The sequence below is a fragment of the Mucor mucedo genome, assembly GCF_025094135.1.
Source record: "Mucor mucedo strain NRRL 3635 chromosome Unknown EV154scaffold_11, whole genome shotgun sequence".
Classification (NCBI taxonomy): domain Eukaryota; kingdom Fungi; phylum Mucoromycota; class Mucoromycetes; order Mucorales; family Mucoraceae; genus Mucor; species Mucor mucedo.
Genome location: NW_026252295.1, coordinates 220,829 through 234,518, shown reverse-complemented (window position 1 = coordinate 234,518; position 13,690 = coordinate 220,829). Strand labels below are relative to the sequence as shown.

The following is a 13,690-nucleotide window of genomic DNA, read 5'->3' as shown; positions in this document are numbered from 1 at the left end:
TCAATTTAATAAAACAACTTGTAAAGACGCACTTGCCACCAATAACTCTACTTTGAGCAAATCCGTACTATCTAATTATTTATTATTAAATATTATGTGTATGAGTGAAGCAAAGCAGAAATAAAGTCATGAAAATAACCTCTTAATATTTAACACAAAACGCAAAAATATATAAATGCAGCCAAAACAAATGAACACTTTATTTACAATAAATCTTTCAATGCAAACAACTTTACTTTCGTCCACAGGAAAGCAGATTTGAAGCTATTGCTGAGCAGAACACTGGATTCCATCACTTTGTCTCTGTCTATCTCGATACGATAAGGTAATTGACAGTACCTACTAGAATAGTCTTTAATCACAATATTTGTTGCGTGATGGGACATGATATTACAGTCGCCAACTTCTATAATTCAGTCCCAATTCTAGATCCTAATTCTTGTAAAGCAGGTTATATGTTGTGGGACACCATTTCTAGACTTCAAGCTGTGAAAAAGGGGAATTGCAGTGATACCAAGGAAGGTGATACGACCAAGTGTGTAGACAAACTATCCTTTAGGAATCTAGCTCCCTGGTTGGAAAACAAGAAGGCAACTATCAGTGAGAGATTCAGTCAAACATCCATGTATTTGCATTTAGCCAGTTCAATTATTGCAGTAACGTTTTCAAGACAAGTTGTCCCAGTCTTGTTTACAAACTTTGTCCACCAAGACGGACTGAGTTCCAGAATTAATTTGGTAGATATAGTAGGAGTACCCCAAATTGTGCTCTTACGCAAGCACATACTTGTAATTACCTACTTAAGCAATATCCTGACCAGTCATGGTGCCAATCAAATTCTTCTCAAATAAAGTATGCCGGACTTGTATTGGTTTAACAACCGGAAATTATTGGTCTCCTGATAGCATAATACAGTCAGGAAAAAAGCAAATAAAAAGAATAAAAGATACTCACTTTAACTATTGAACGACCACGAAAAAAAATGTCAAACAACGTCAATAACACGTCTCGATCCATTTGCCGCTCTTGTTGTATGTTTGTCAGTACCAGGATGAAAATGAGGGATGACAATTATCTCAAAGCCAGACGGAGGACCATCAACATCGGATCCGTCATACACATAATTTGCGCTTGCATATGAGCATAATTTAGGTATTCCAACAATATCTACCAAATTAGTTCTGGAACTCAGTCCATATTGGTGAACGAAGTTCGTAAATGAGACTGAGACAACTTGTCTTGAAAACGTTACTGCAATAATTGAACTGGCTAAATGCAAATACATGGATGTTTGACTGAATCTCTCATTGATAGTTGCCTTCTTGTTTTCCAACCAGGGAGCAAGATTCCTAAAGGATAGTTTGTCTACACACTTGGTCGCATCACCTTCCTTGTTATCACTGTAATTCCCCTTTTTCACAGCTTGAAGTCTAGAAATGGTGTCCCACAACATATAACCTGCTTTACAAGAATTAGGATCTAGAATTGGGACTGAATTATAGAAGTTGGCGACTGTAATATCATGTCCCATCACGCAACAAATATTATAATTGATAGCTTCGGAAAATGTAGTTGGGACAGAAGCGGAACAGCACTCAACTACTTGCCACTGTGATAGCGATTTTATTTTATAGCGAACCAAGGTCATCTTGTTCTCAATAATTTGGCAAGTATACAGACGTACTTGTTTTAAAGTATTGAATGATGCTTGCTTGTAGTGAGAAATGAATGCCTTGAGGTTGTCAAATGCGGTTTTGATATTCTTGAGCGTATCATTAAGAATGTGTGATGTGCCAGTGGTGATGTTATAGCTAACACTGTAAAGTATATTAATAAATACTATTAAAATAAGCAATAGTAATAATTTGAGCATACCCGGAGGATTCTATGATGAGGTAGTTTAAGTCTGTGATAGTTAAACTTCCAATGCCATCTAGAAGCTTGACGTTCCCCTTTTCTCTGGTGAAGTTATTCGTGGCCAGCCAGATATAGTCAGAGTCCTTTGCTTTCTTTTCGCACCTAATATTCACAATGTAAATTAGCATGTATACTTACTATAAGCAGATAATACTTACCAGGCGTACGTGAGTTTCTGTATCGTATTTCCAAAAGCTTTGAAAATAGATACAAATATTTCACAGTACGGCGTCCTTTCGTCGTCGCCATTATACTTTTTAGTCCGCATCCAATTTAAAAAAAAAAATCAACCATAGTAAATTGGATGAAGTTAAGAAACGGACAATTGGGGAGGCCTGGTAAGAGTTTAAACATGTCTTGTTCAGGGTAATTCATGACTTCCCTAACCCAAGCCATGATATCAGTGTCAAGTTCCTTGAGGCTTTCCAGATTAGCTTGTCGCTTCATCAATGCATCAAACTCCGATCGTGTTTCAGATGACGAAGAACCAATGCATATATCAAAATAGCCTTTTGATATTTGCCTGGTCTTCTTTTTGTACGATAGGATTGCTCGGGGAGAACGCGTTATCAGAAGGTATCTGAAACAATATACATGTTTTGGTCTTTAACAACCGTAAGGCCACTTGTCTAAACTAAAAATGTTAGTGAGGTGAAGCTATCATATATGCCAATATATGTACATACCCTTTCCGGCACGGGACTAAAAATGGGTCAATATTGTCCCGTGGAGGCAAGATTTCAGGATTTGACGCGTTATTTTTGTGATCCTTTTGATATATATATATATATATATATATGCTTGTAAGAAATACGCGTTGAATGGAAAACTGTGAGTTATATATGAATACCTGATTAAGCCTATATCTTTTTATTATCTGTGAATTCGCATCACTGCTTTCTTCACTGATCTCACGTATTCTTGTAGTGACAAAATTGCTGGCGATCATTGTTTCAGCATTCAATGACACCTTACTTTTGTCTTCTCTCCAAGCCTGTTTTTGCGACTGATAGTATACCACGAATACAGGTTTTACTATCCTGTTCTTCAGGGAAATATTTAGACCTCCGTATATTTTTTTAAACGTATTTTTTTATACCACTTACAGCATTCCCGGCCAAGATAAACAAGACTATATAATCACAGCCATTTACAGTCCAAACCCTGCTATTCGCAGTCTGTCCTTCCAATGGGTCCAAAAACCCAAGGACCCAGTCTAGGAAAGGACCACTTTACAGCATAGACTAGCCGTAGCCGTAATAGTGCAAGAATAGCAATGCATCTTCAGTATTTTGTTTTTAAAAAAAGAGTCATTAATTTAGTGTTTCTTAACAAAAACAAAAGTTTTTATATACTAACCTTTTAACTTTCATTTTTTTAAAAAAAAGAGAAGTATGTTAAAGGAAAAGAAAAACGGAAAAAAAGTGCAGGACCGAGATTTAATTTGTAAAACTGATAAACAAGAGCTTATGTCAGGATGATTTAATTGTTTATTTCTTCATCATAATGTTTGGGCCTTTACTTAAAATGGAAACATTTTCAAATACCATAAACAAGGCAAGAACTTGATAGACTATCACGCGATTCTAAAAAGTAAACGTTTGAAAAAAAAATATGGGGGTCTAGACATTTCCGATCTCCAGATAGGTCTCCAAACGTCGACAGTATCCACCAACTGTTTTTCCTAATAAGTTTCCACTGTACATAATTCTCAGATAGTTTAATATTGCCATGTACAATTCCTCCCCCTCTTTTAATACAACAATTTCCGTATAAAAATACGGATTCAGCATATCTGGCATCTTGACCCAATCTTGCATATTTTCGGCAAACAGATAATTTGGCAAGTCCAGGGCTGTTCGTACACTTGGAGGCAACCTGTACTCCTTATATGCTCCGTGAGGTTTTGGGCTCAGACTGTAAATAGCTGTGAATATACTGTAAATAGCCGGGTAGTTTGAGTGGTGTTTTAGAAGAAAACACCTTCACAAAAATATGAATTCAACTACAAGTCAAAAGTAGACGTACACCAACTACTTTTCTCTGCTGGCAAGGCATCTGAAACCTACGTTCTGACCTCTGATGCCCTAAATTATGACAATAGTTAATAAATGATACAATTCATTCTCAAAAATATTACTTACTTTGAACAGGAGGCCACAAATTTTTTAATGTAAATATGACATGGTTTTGATACCAGTTCATATAAACAAAAAAGCCACCGAAAATATAAATGGCTGCTTGTTATTAGCCTTTATATAAGCATTGAGCTTTAATAGCATGGTAACGCTAATCAGCCTTAAGTGAAGCATACCAATGGTACAGGTTTTTGACCAGTCATAATACCAGATCCAGTTCTACGCCTTGAAATACTTGCTGGAGAGAGAAATGGTCTGTATTGTCCAGACTGAATTTCGCGACCACTATTGGACTGAGCCTTTAATTTTATACCTCCTAATATAATAAATTGTCAGTAAGAAAAAAAAAATCAACATCTAAAAGAAAGTACAGTTATTAACTACTTACTCTGAAAAAACCGAGTGCTCATGAGAGGTATCAAATAAGATGAGGCCAGTAGCTCATATGCTTACTTCATCCACTTGGACTTATCGGTTATAAGGTACTGGATATAAGGACCTCTTATATATTCCTTCCATATCTCGCTTTCTTTCTTTTTTTACTGCTTGCATGGCACTAGAGAATATTTTGTAAAATTCTCTATGCAGGCAAATGCACGTCTTGTTTCAGAAGTACAACCACACACCTGAGTGGATGAGCCTGCAAAATTCTACAGACAGCCTTTATCTATTTGGCTTTTTAAATGATCAAAAGAAAATAATAAAAATACGATATTCCGTTTATAAAAAAAAAAGGAAAAAAAAAAAGTCTTTATTTATACGAAAAAAGGTTGAAACACAAGAACCTGTTTACATCAAGGTGTAGTGTTTGCTTATTTAATCACAAATTTTTTTCAATTCTAGACTGTTCTTGAAATATCTAAAAACTAAACCTTGTTTATACACGTCATAATAATTTTATTTTATCAATGAAAAAGGTAACATATTGAATCATGTAAGAATACATTGATTCCTATATATAATAATTAGAGTACGAAAACTACTAACTACCCTTTACAGCCCACTGAGAATAAGGGTCATCCATTTTAAAAAGCAAATGTATATGAGCGCCATTCATATGGAATAATTATGCCATGTAGATATTACTTAATATATCACTTTGTGAAATGAAGATCTTCCTTCAAACTTGTTTAAACTAAATTACAAACAATCTACTACATAAGATTTTTTTTTCAAATAGCTAAACAGTATTGACCCCCGCCCCCTTTTCTTTATTAATGTTACGAAACTGTGGTATTTTTGAGTGCATCATTGAGATATGTCTTTCATGTATTATAAACCTGCTTATGGGAGGCAGCATGAAATTTCCAGCACATTCTTTGCAGATTAATTTACGGTTATCATGCTCTGCTTTTTTAGTGAGTTTAAAAAAAGTTAGACTCCATTTTATTTTGCCTGCTTTTTGCGCCAACATTGAAATACCGAGGTAATCTGCCTTCACTCGCCATCTGTGTGAAATTACATACTGTCACACTTTGCATACCGTAATGTTAAAAACATGAACTATTTGAAAACAATGTAGAAATCGTAATTTTTTTTTACACTACTTGTATTTTACCCACAAGGTGATTTTAGTGTAATATTACAAAATATGCAAAGAATATGAAAGTTTGTAAAGCAAAAGCAAATAAAGTTCATCCATTCATTTAAGAATTTGTCTTTTAACGTAAATAAAAAAAAGTTTAGCATACCAGTAAAGGCGCTGACTTACTGTAGTCAGCGTTGTCTTAAATTAATGATCGAAACAAGTCTTATATAACGTTGTAGCAATAAAATTACCGTCCGGGGATCGCTCTTCTGATTAGGGTTAATACATACCTCATCTTCTTAGATAATCACAATGTAAATTTCAGTAAAAACAAAAACATTGGAGTGTTTTTGTAAAAAAAAACCGTTTTAGGCTTGTCGAAGCTATTTACAATTAGAAACACATATAAGCTAATTTAGACAGTGTTGTATACTGAACTTTTCATTCAATATATATATATATATCTCCTTGATCTTTTTTAACGAATTTATTTTAAAAGAACATAATAAGAATATTCATGGTATCAAATATGTAAATCCCAAAAACTATAAAACAAAATAAAAAAAGTACAAATACTAGGGGACATTCACCAAAAAAAAAAAAAAAAAAAGCTTCCTTCCCTCCCCCTTATTCATTGTTTTGTTTGTTTGTTAAAATGAAATATACTTTGGTCTCATCCTGTGTTGCCCTTGTCCTTTTGACTTTTGGAGGAGTCGATGCTTATCCTAGAAACAGACAAACAAAGCCAACTAAACAACCGACTCTTTCAGTCTCCTTAAAGGCAAACGCAGACTACACACCTAACGTCAGAGCATCTCTTGCTAAAGCCGTCGCCAAGTTCACCAAACACAGTGAACGTCCTGTCAGCAATGCAGGTGATTCATCCGGTACAGTGTCGATCGGTGTTGTTCCTGTAGTAGATTATGGTCATGATATCATGTACTACGGTATCATTTCCATTGGTAATCCTCCTGTAGATTTCAAGATCAATTTCGATACCGGTTCTTCAGATTTATGGATTGGTAGGTCATTACTTTCGTGATAATAACATTACTAATGCTATAAAACCCACTCATATAGCTTCTACCATGTGCTCTTCATGTACTACTCAAACTCTCTATAACTCTACTCAATCCAAGACTTATGTTAAAGACGGTCGTCCCTGGAGCATCTATTATGGTGATGGATCCAACGCCTCCGGTGTTTTAGCTCAAGATACTGTGGTCATTGGTAATATTACTATTGCCAACCAAACCATTGAATTAGCCCAACAAGAGTCCAGTTCATTTGCGCATGGTGTTACAGATGGTCTTCTCGGTCTTGGTTTTGGTTCTATCACAACCGTAGATGGCATCAAGACTCCCTTTGAGAACATGATCAGCCAAGGCTTGGTCGACTCTCCTGTCTTTGGTGTTTATCTTGGTAAGGCCAGCAAAAAAGGTGGGGGTGAATACACGTTTGGTGGTTCCAATCCTAGTAAATACAATGGTACTTTACATACTGTCCCTGTCAATAGCTCTCGAGGTTACTGGGGTGTAGATATTTCCAATGTCAAGGTCGGCAATACTTCTGTTGCCAGCGGTTTTGATGGTATTCTTGATACGGGTACTACACTTTTGATCTTTACAGAGGAAATTGCCAACAATGTTGCCAAAGCATATGGTGCTACAGGGAACGGAGATGGTACCTTTAGAATTGCTTGTGATACCTCTAAATTCAAACCTTTGGTCTTTACCATGAACGGTAATGATTTCTATGTCCCCCGTGATTCACTCATCTTCCAAAAAGATGGCGATTATTGCTTTGCCGCTTTTGCTTACAGCTCGGGCTTGAATCTCTCCATTTTGGGTGACGTTTTCCTCAAGAATAACTATGTTATCTTTAATCAAGAAGTTCCCAGTGTTCAAATTGCTCCCTCCATCGACCAATTTTAAGAGAGAGAGCTTTCTTTTCTTTTTCTCTCTCTCTCCATCATACCAATTTAGACTCTCGTTCCTCACTTTTTCTATAATATTTTTTATATTCTGGACAAAAAATTGAAATGAAATAATAATAAATTACCAGAATAACCCTTGATGGGACAATTCAAGATGTGTATTCCGTTGCATGCAAATTTTTTTTTTGTGTGAAACATAGTTTGTATGTTGGATATATTTCATTCTCTTTTTTTTTTCACTATTTACATGAGTGTTGTATGTACACATAATCAGCATGGAGTCCGCGTATCTACTCATTGTATCGTAGCACACGATAAAGCGATCGGAGGGTCGGAGGGTGTACCTTTTTTTTTAAAAAAAAAAATTGACCCTCTTACAGTACAATCTCCAAGCTAATAATATAATTCACTGTCTGTCATACTGACAACGGTTAATCTATAATTATCGCTATCACATATAATCTAATTCTATAAAAGAGATAAGCACATGTAAAATTGTTGGTTTCACACGTACATTGTAGTAAGATATTCAACTATTTGAGGTAAAAAAGTGTTACTAACCCTTAAAAAAGAGATGCATTTTTTTCAGACATATGCTAGAACAGAATGGCGACATCAAAGGTACACAAGAGAGTAATAAAATATACTTGTATAGACATTTTATCCCAAAAAAGTAATTATACTTTGAAAACTTTGTACAACAATTTGTATGCATATCGATTACGATTGCTCTTTAGAAAATTGGATATTGAACATCACCTTTTTAGAGAGGAAGAAAGTGAGATTTACCACCTTTCTTTTTTATATCTCTATTTTTTATAGTATATCCAAAGAAAAAGAAGACAAAATGAATATTGTTCACATACAAAACGACAAATAAGCACACACATAAAAAAAAAAAGGGTGGCATTTATGATTTCTTCAATAAATGAAACCTTTTTTTTTGTGTAATATTAACTGCATATTTTCCAATTGTAATTTTTGGGTTGCGTGTGATCACTTTACTTTATAAAAAGATCGACTTTAGGTCGTACAACAATAATGCATTGACAATTTGTTTTTGCATTGACTCAACTCTTTTTTTATATATATTGAATTTGGACATAAAGTCTTAATCGAGTTAAAACAAACTCTTCCCAGAAAAAGGCAATACTTGATGAATAAAGAAAACTCACCTCACTTGCTTTATTTTTGACACTTTTTTTTTTTTTAGTATAAATACAAACCCATCAAGTTCAATTTTTTTCTTCTCTTCATTAAACAATTCCTCTCTCTCTCTCTCTCTCTCTCTCTCTCACTTATCTTCAATGAAATTTACTCTTGTCTCATCTTGTGTTGCCCTTGTAGTCATGGCACTCTCTGTTGAAGCCGCACCCGGTGGCAAGAAACTTTCCATTCCTTTGTCTAAAAACGCCGACTACAAACCCAATGCCAAAAATGCTCTTGCTAAGGCCACTGCCAAGTTCACCAAGAACAAAATCAACCCTCTCAAGGACACTCCCGGTGGTCTTGCCTCCACTGATTCCAACTCGGGTTCTGTTCCTGTCATTGATTATCAAGGTGATACCGAGTACTATGGTACTGTCTCCATTGGTACTCCTGCTCAAAACTTTAAGATTGACTTTGATACCGGTTCTTCTGATTTATGGATTGGTAAGAAAAAATAACATCTATATATGAAATGAAACCCAAGTGACTAATAACATTCAAAAAAATAGCTTCTACTTTATGTTCCAGCTGTACTTCTCATACACGTTACAACCCCAACAAGTCTAGCACCTATGCCAAGGATGGTCGCTCTTGGTCCATCAGTTACGGTGATGGATCCACTGCCAGCGGTATCTTGGGTAAAGATACTGTCACTTTAGGTGATCTCAAGATCAAGGGACAGACAATTGAATTAGCCAGCAGAGAATCCAGCTCTTTCAGTTCCGATGTCATTGATGGTCTTCTCGGTCTTGGTTTCAACACCATTACGACCGTTAGTGGTATCAAGACCCCCGTTGACAACTTGATCAGTCAAGGTTTAATCAGCTCTCCCGTCTTTGGTGTTTACCTCGGCAAGGCTAGTAAGAACGGTGGTGGCGAGTACCTCTTTGGTGGTTATGACTCTTCCAAATTTACCGGCTCCTTAAAGACAGTCCCTGTGGATAGCTCTGAAGGTTACTGGGGTGTTGATATTGATGGTGTCAAGATTGGTGGTTCTACCGTAGGTGGTTCCTTCAGTGGTATCCTTGATACCGGAACCACTCTTTTGATCCTTTCCGAAAGCATTGCTGGTAAGATTGCTGATACTTATGGTGCCTCTGATAACGGTGACGGTACTTACACCATTGATTGTGATACCTCTAACTTTGAACCCCTCCAATTTACTTTGAACGGTAACGCCTTTTATGTCCCCGCCGACTCTCTTGTCTTTGAACAAGACGGTGACTCTTGTATCGCTTCCTTCTCTTACAGTTCAGGACTTGACCTTGCTATTTTGGGTGACGTCTTTTTGAAAAATAACTATGTCGTCTTTAACCATGATGAACCCAGTGTTCAAATCGCTCCCTCCATCGACCAATAATTTTCTCTCTCTCTCTTTCCCCACACCCCTCTTTTTTTTTTTTTTTTTTTTTTTTTTTTTACCCAAAAAAATAATAATATTTAGTAAAAAATAAAACTCCTTCTTTTTTCTCTTATGTACTTTGTCCACGCGCCTCAATTTTGTCATTGTGTTACACATAGGCCAGCCACCGCCATTCGTGTAGGATAAATATGCCGCCGCGCCCCTCACAGGAGAAACTAGTGGATTCTTTTTACTTTTAAAATAAAAGGACAACAATTCAGCCACGTAGAAAATAAAGGGTACACCCTCCCTCTCACACGGACCAAGATACCTCATTTGATAAAAAAATAAAATAAACTGTTTAAATTTTTCCCGGCTTTCAAAAATCCCTCGTGTTGGGAGTTTATTGCTTATCGGCTGATAGGATTGCGCGCACAGAGGGAAGGGTTATATTTTATAGAAAACAAGGAATAACTTAATTCATAAACTTTAAAATGAGAAACACCGACCCTCATTTGAGCTAATTATATAAATTGATGCCTTTTTTTTTTGATCATTTCTATTCTTCTTCTTTATATATACATAACTTTATAAAACATGTCTGGTAAGTTTTTTTTTTTCATCCTAGTTTTTTATACACTGTAACATAAAAGTGTTCCTGACACACACGGGATTATTTTATTAGACGATGAAGGAAACAACTATGGTACCCGTGCTGACGGACCTATTCAATTCGGGTAAGAAAAAAAAAAAAATTAGATACATATGCCAAAAATTAAGTAACTAAAACCCATCAACCCCCATTAGTAACCATATCTCTTTGAAACACAACATGACCGGTCGTTACTTGGCTGCCGAGGATGGTAACATCTATGAAGAAGGCAGTGGTCAACAAAAGGCTTATGCCGCTGGTTGGGAACCTTCTTCCGATACTACTTTTATTGTCATCCCTCGTATCGGTGAAGACATTGAAGCCGGTGTCGACGTCAACTTTGGTGATGTCATTCGTCTCAAGCACTTGAATACAAGATTGAACCTTCATTCTCATCCTGGTTTCGCAAGTCCCATTACCGGTCAACAAGAAGTTACTTGTTACGGTGATGACTATACCAATGACGAAAACGACGAATGGATCGTTGAACAATGGACCTTTGATGAGGAGGAAAACGACCAGTTTGACGTTGAGGATGCTACCTGGTACACTGACCGTTCCTTCTTCCTCCGTCACGCTACCACCGGTTTAACCTTGTAAGAGTCCTTCACTTTATATCAATACTTCTTAAAACTTACATCCTTCTTTAAAAATTATGTAGGCATAGTCATGATGAACTTCTTAACGAAGACCATAACGAAGTCACTTGCTTCGGTGATGGACCCGATGAGAATGACAGATGGCGTGTCAGCTTCTAAAAATTATAAAATATACCTTTGTAATTGATAAATAAAAGTGATCATTTTACTTCTTTATACAACAATTTATAAATGGTGGTGTAAGTGGCGCTCACACACGTTTTTTTCCTCCCCCGCCCACACACCCCCTTTATTTTTTAAAACCCCGAGCATGAATGGGTAGTTTCCATGATATTCTTCAACAAACATCATAGCCATGGGAACATGGGTGAGACATTTTTCACGCAAACGTTTCCAAATTATTTTAGAGTGATGTCCTGTTAACCTTGGTTCAATTGCATTTGAATTTATACGCGGGATATCATATAAAAAACTAAAACGGGATGAATTTTTTTAAAGTGATATGCCGCCCCACCCCCCTTCACATATATGACTCCAAGTTAAAAACATTCAAGTCATTTGCCAAGCAAACCTCGTGCCTTTTTCTACCAAGACCTGGATAACAGACAGAAAAAAAAAAGAGCACGTTATTTATTTAACGACAGCCTGGTTACACACATGTTTTTTTTATATAAATATATAAAAAAAAAAGGGTTTTTATTATTCATTGGAGGGAAAGGCCATCTCTAACAATTCTTTCTTGGCTCTTTCCTTATTCTTGAAATCAATTCTATACAAAAAAAGTTAAAATATAAACACACACACATTTAAGGTTTGACTTACTGGGATATGGCTTTAAATTCATAATCGCCATGTGTTAAATTGAAATACTTTGATTGAAATTCTTGACCAGACGCCTCGCGTTTTTTCGTGTCTTCACGTTGTTTATCTTCTATACATGTCTTTTCTAGAGTCGCTGTATCCATATCATCCTGTACAAGTGCAGCAGACACTTTGGACCACAGTCTTAGAATTTCTTCTTTAGTCATGTTATTCATATACACACACACACTCATAAAAAGTACCTTCTGGATTCCATTTCATGTTGGTCTGCTATGTCTTGGACAATCATGGGATGAATGACAGAACTCTTGACATCAAAAAATAGGTTCTTTTGCGATCCCTAAGAATGGATGGGATTAACAAAAAAGGAAGGGATTCTCTCTGTGACTTACAGACGTTTTTATACCTTGGCCATTTTGATGTATATCTCGTTGGACCACTGTCCTGATATCTCATAGAGTACCTCACCCGTAGATTCCCTTTTAACCTTACCCGTGACGGAATTATTCTGACCGGAAAAGAATCCCTTAAAAAAAAATACACAAACACAAGCATTGCTTAGAAAGCCGTCTTTCACTAAACCAAATAAAACCAAACCAAAAAAAAAAAAAAAAAAAAAGAGAGAGAGTGTTACCTTTGTTTTAAAGTCCAGTTCACATATCAAATCGCTTGTACGGCAACGAACCACACAACTATCACCCAATTCCAAAACCATTTTACCAACTAATGGGATGAGACGGTGTGAGAAGGAAAAAAAGAAAAAGACAAAGAGGGAAAGAGACACTTACATAGGATACCTCTGGCATAGACATTAGGCATGGTAATATCATATCGTTCATTAAACAAATGAGTGAAAATGATATGATTTTCACCTTCCATCAGGGTAGCTGCACTGTTCCCCAAGAACCGTGATTTCGGTCTTAGGTCTCCTTGGATATACACACCATGATCAGGACTACCATAGTAATAGGCAGAGATAGGTGGATGATGTGAGACTTGTTCTGCCACATACACTGCTTCTGTACCATTCTTGTATTTGTATTTACATCGAAAGATTTCTCCCAAAACGGGATTGTACGGCTTTTTGACCCCCTAAATTTTATATGTGTTATTTGTTGTTCGAGTTTTTTTTTTCCCCTACCCCTTTTATATTCACGTGTATTCTCTTTTATTTTTTTTTTACCTTGGGCTTGATATGCCAACCAGATAAGAAATAACGGACCACGTCCAAAAATCTAGCGACGGGATCTGTCTTTGTACTCGCCCTATTTTTATACAAAAAAAGAAGTAGTATACCTATTTAGAACCATAGTCTTAACCTGTAATCTTTTCTTTTTACTCTATCAATAGGTCTGGATGACTGAAGAAATCACTGACTCTTTCCAACATGGATCTAGGCTCAAGTACAAAGGTAGGTAACGTCACTCGTTGTAAATCCATATCTTTTCGTAGTTGATTAATAATACCCATCAAGATACTACGACTGTTATCTTCCAATACTTCTGTACAATCCGCATCCGTATCATTTGCAACACGTCCAATCATAA

General features: G+C 36.2%; 6 protein-coding genes across 6 annotated transcripts; 4 read left to right on the top strand and 2 right to left on the bottom strand.

Moving 5' to 3' along the window:
* Positions 1-176: 176 nt before the first annotated feature.
* On the top strand, positions 177-995 carry EV154DRAFT_495753 (uncharacterized protein). Its single transcript, XM_051600071.1, has 2 exons — positions 177-898; positions 955-995. The coding sequence occupies exon 1, from the start codon at positions 378-380 to the stop codon at positions 849-851; it is 474 nt and encodes a 157-aa protein (XP_051461778.1). The 5' UTR covers positions 177-377; the 3' UTR covers positions 852-898; positions 955-995.
* Positions 891-2,354, bottom strand: EV154DRAFT_21327 (uncharacterized protein). The gene is made up of 4 exons (XM_051594388.1): positions 2,076-2,354; positions 1,876-2,019; positions 955-1,817; positions 891-898 (listed from the first exon to the last, which is right to left on the bottom strand). The coding sequence occupies exons 1-3, from the start codon at positions 2,183-2,185 to the stop codon at positions 986-988; spliced, it is 1,086 nt and encodes a 361-aa protein (XP_051461777.1). The 5' UTR covers positions 2,186-2,354; the 3' UTR covers positions 891-898; positions 955-985.
* Positions 2,355-6,238: 3,884 nt separating this feature from the next.
* On the top strand, positions 6,239-7,517 carry EV154DRAFT_599275 (rhizopuspepsin 6 precursor; the record flags this gene model as incomplete). Its single annotated transcript, XM_051607101.1, has 2 exons — positions 6,239-6,605; positions 6,664-7,517. 2 exons carry the CDS (start codon positions 6,239-6,241, stop codon positions 7,515-7,517), a joined length of 1,221 nt encoding a protein of 406 aa, XP_051461776.1.
* Positions 7,518-8,792: 1,275 nt separating this feature from the next.
* On the top strand, positions 8,793-10,203 carry EV154DRAFT_495739 (rhizopuspepsin 1 precursor). Its single transcript, XM_051600070.1, has 2 exons — positions 8,793-9,172; positions 9,238-10,203. Exons 1-2 carry the CDS (start codon positions 8,827-8,829, stop codon positions 10,086-10,088), a joined length of 1,197 nt encoding a protein of 398 aa, XP_051461775.1. The 5' UTR covers positions 8,793-8,826; the 3' UTR covers positions 10,089-10,203.
* Positions 10,204-10,640: 437 nt separating this feature from the next.
* Positions 10,641-11,537, top strand: EV154DRAFT_457908 (MIR motif-containing protein). The gene is made up of 4 exons (XM_051597429.1): positions 10,641-10,674; positions 10,756-10,807; positions 10,878-11,318; positions 11,384-11,537. Exons 1-4 carry the CDS (start codon positions 10,668-10,670, stop codon positions 11,478-11,480), a joined length of 597 nt encoding a protein of 198 aa, XP_051461774.1. The 5' UTR covers positions 10,641-10,667; the 3' UTR covers positions 11,481-11,537.
* A 602-nt stretch (positions 11,538-12,139) lies between these two features.
* Positions 12,140-13,688, bottom strand: EV154DRAFT_413454 (uncharacterized protein; the record flags this gene model as incomplete). The annotated part of the gene is made up of 7 exons (XM_051595564.1): positions 12,140-12,326; positions 12,386-12,483; positions 12,550-12,669; positions 12,778-12,866; positions 12,932-13,235; positions 13,327-13,408; positions 13,483-13,688. 7 exons carry the CDS (start codon positions 13,686-13,688, stop codon positions 12,140-12,142), a joined length of 1,086 nt encoding a protein of 361 aa, XP_051461773.1.
* Between the last annotated feature and the right edge of the window lie 2 nt (positions 13,689-13,690).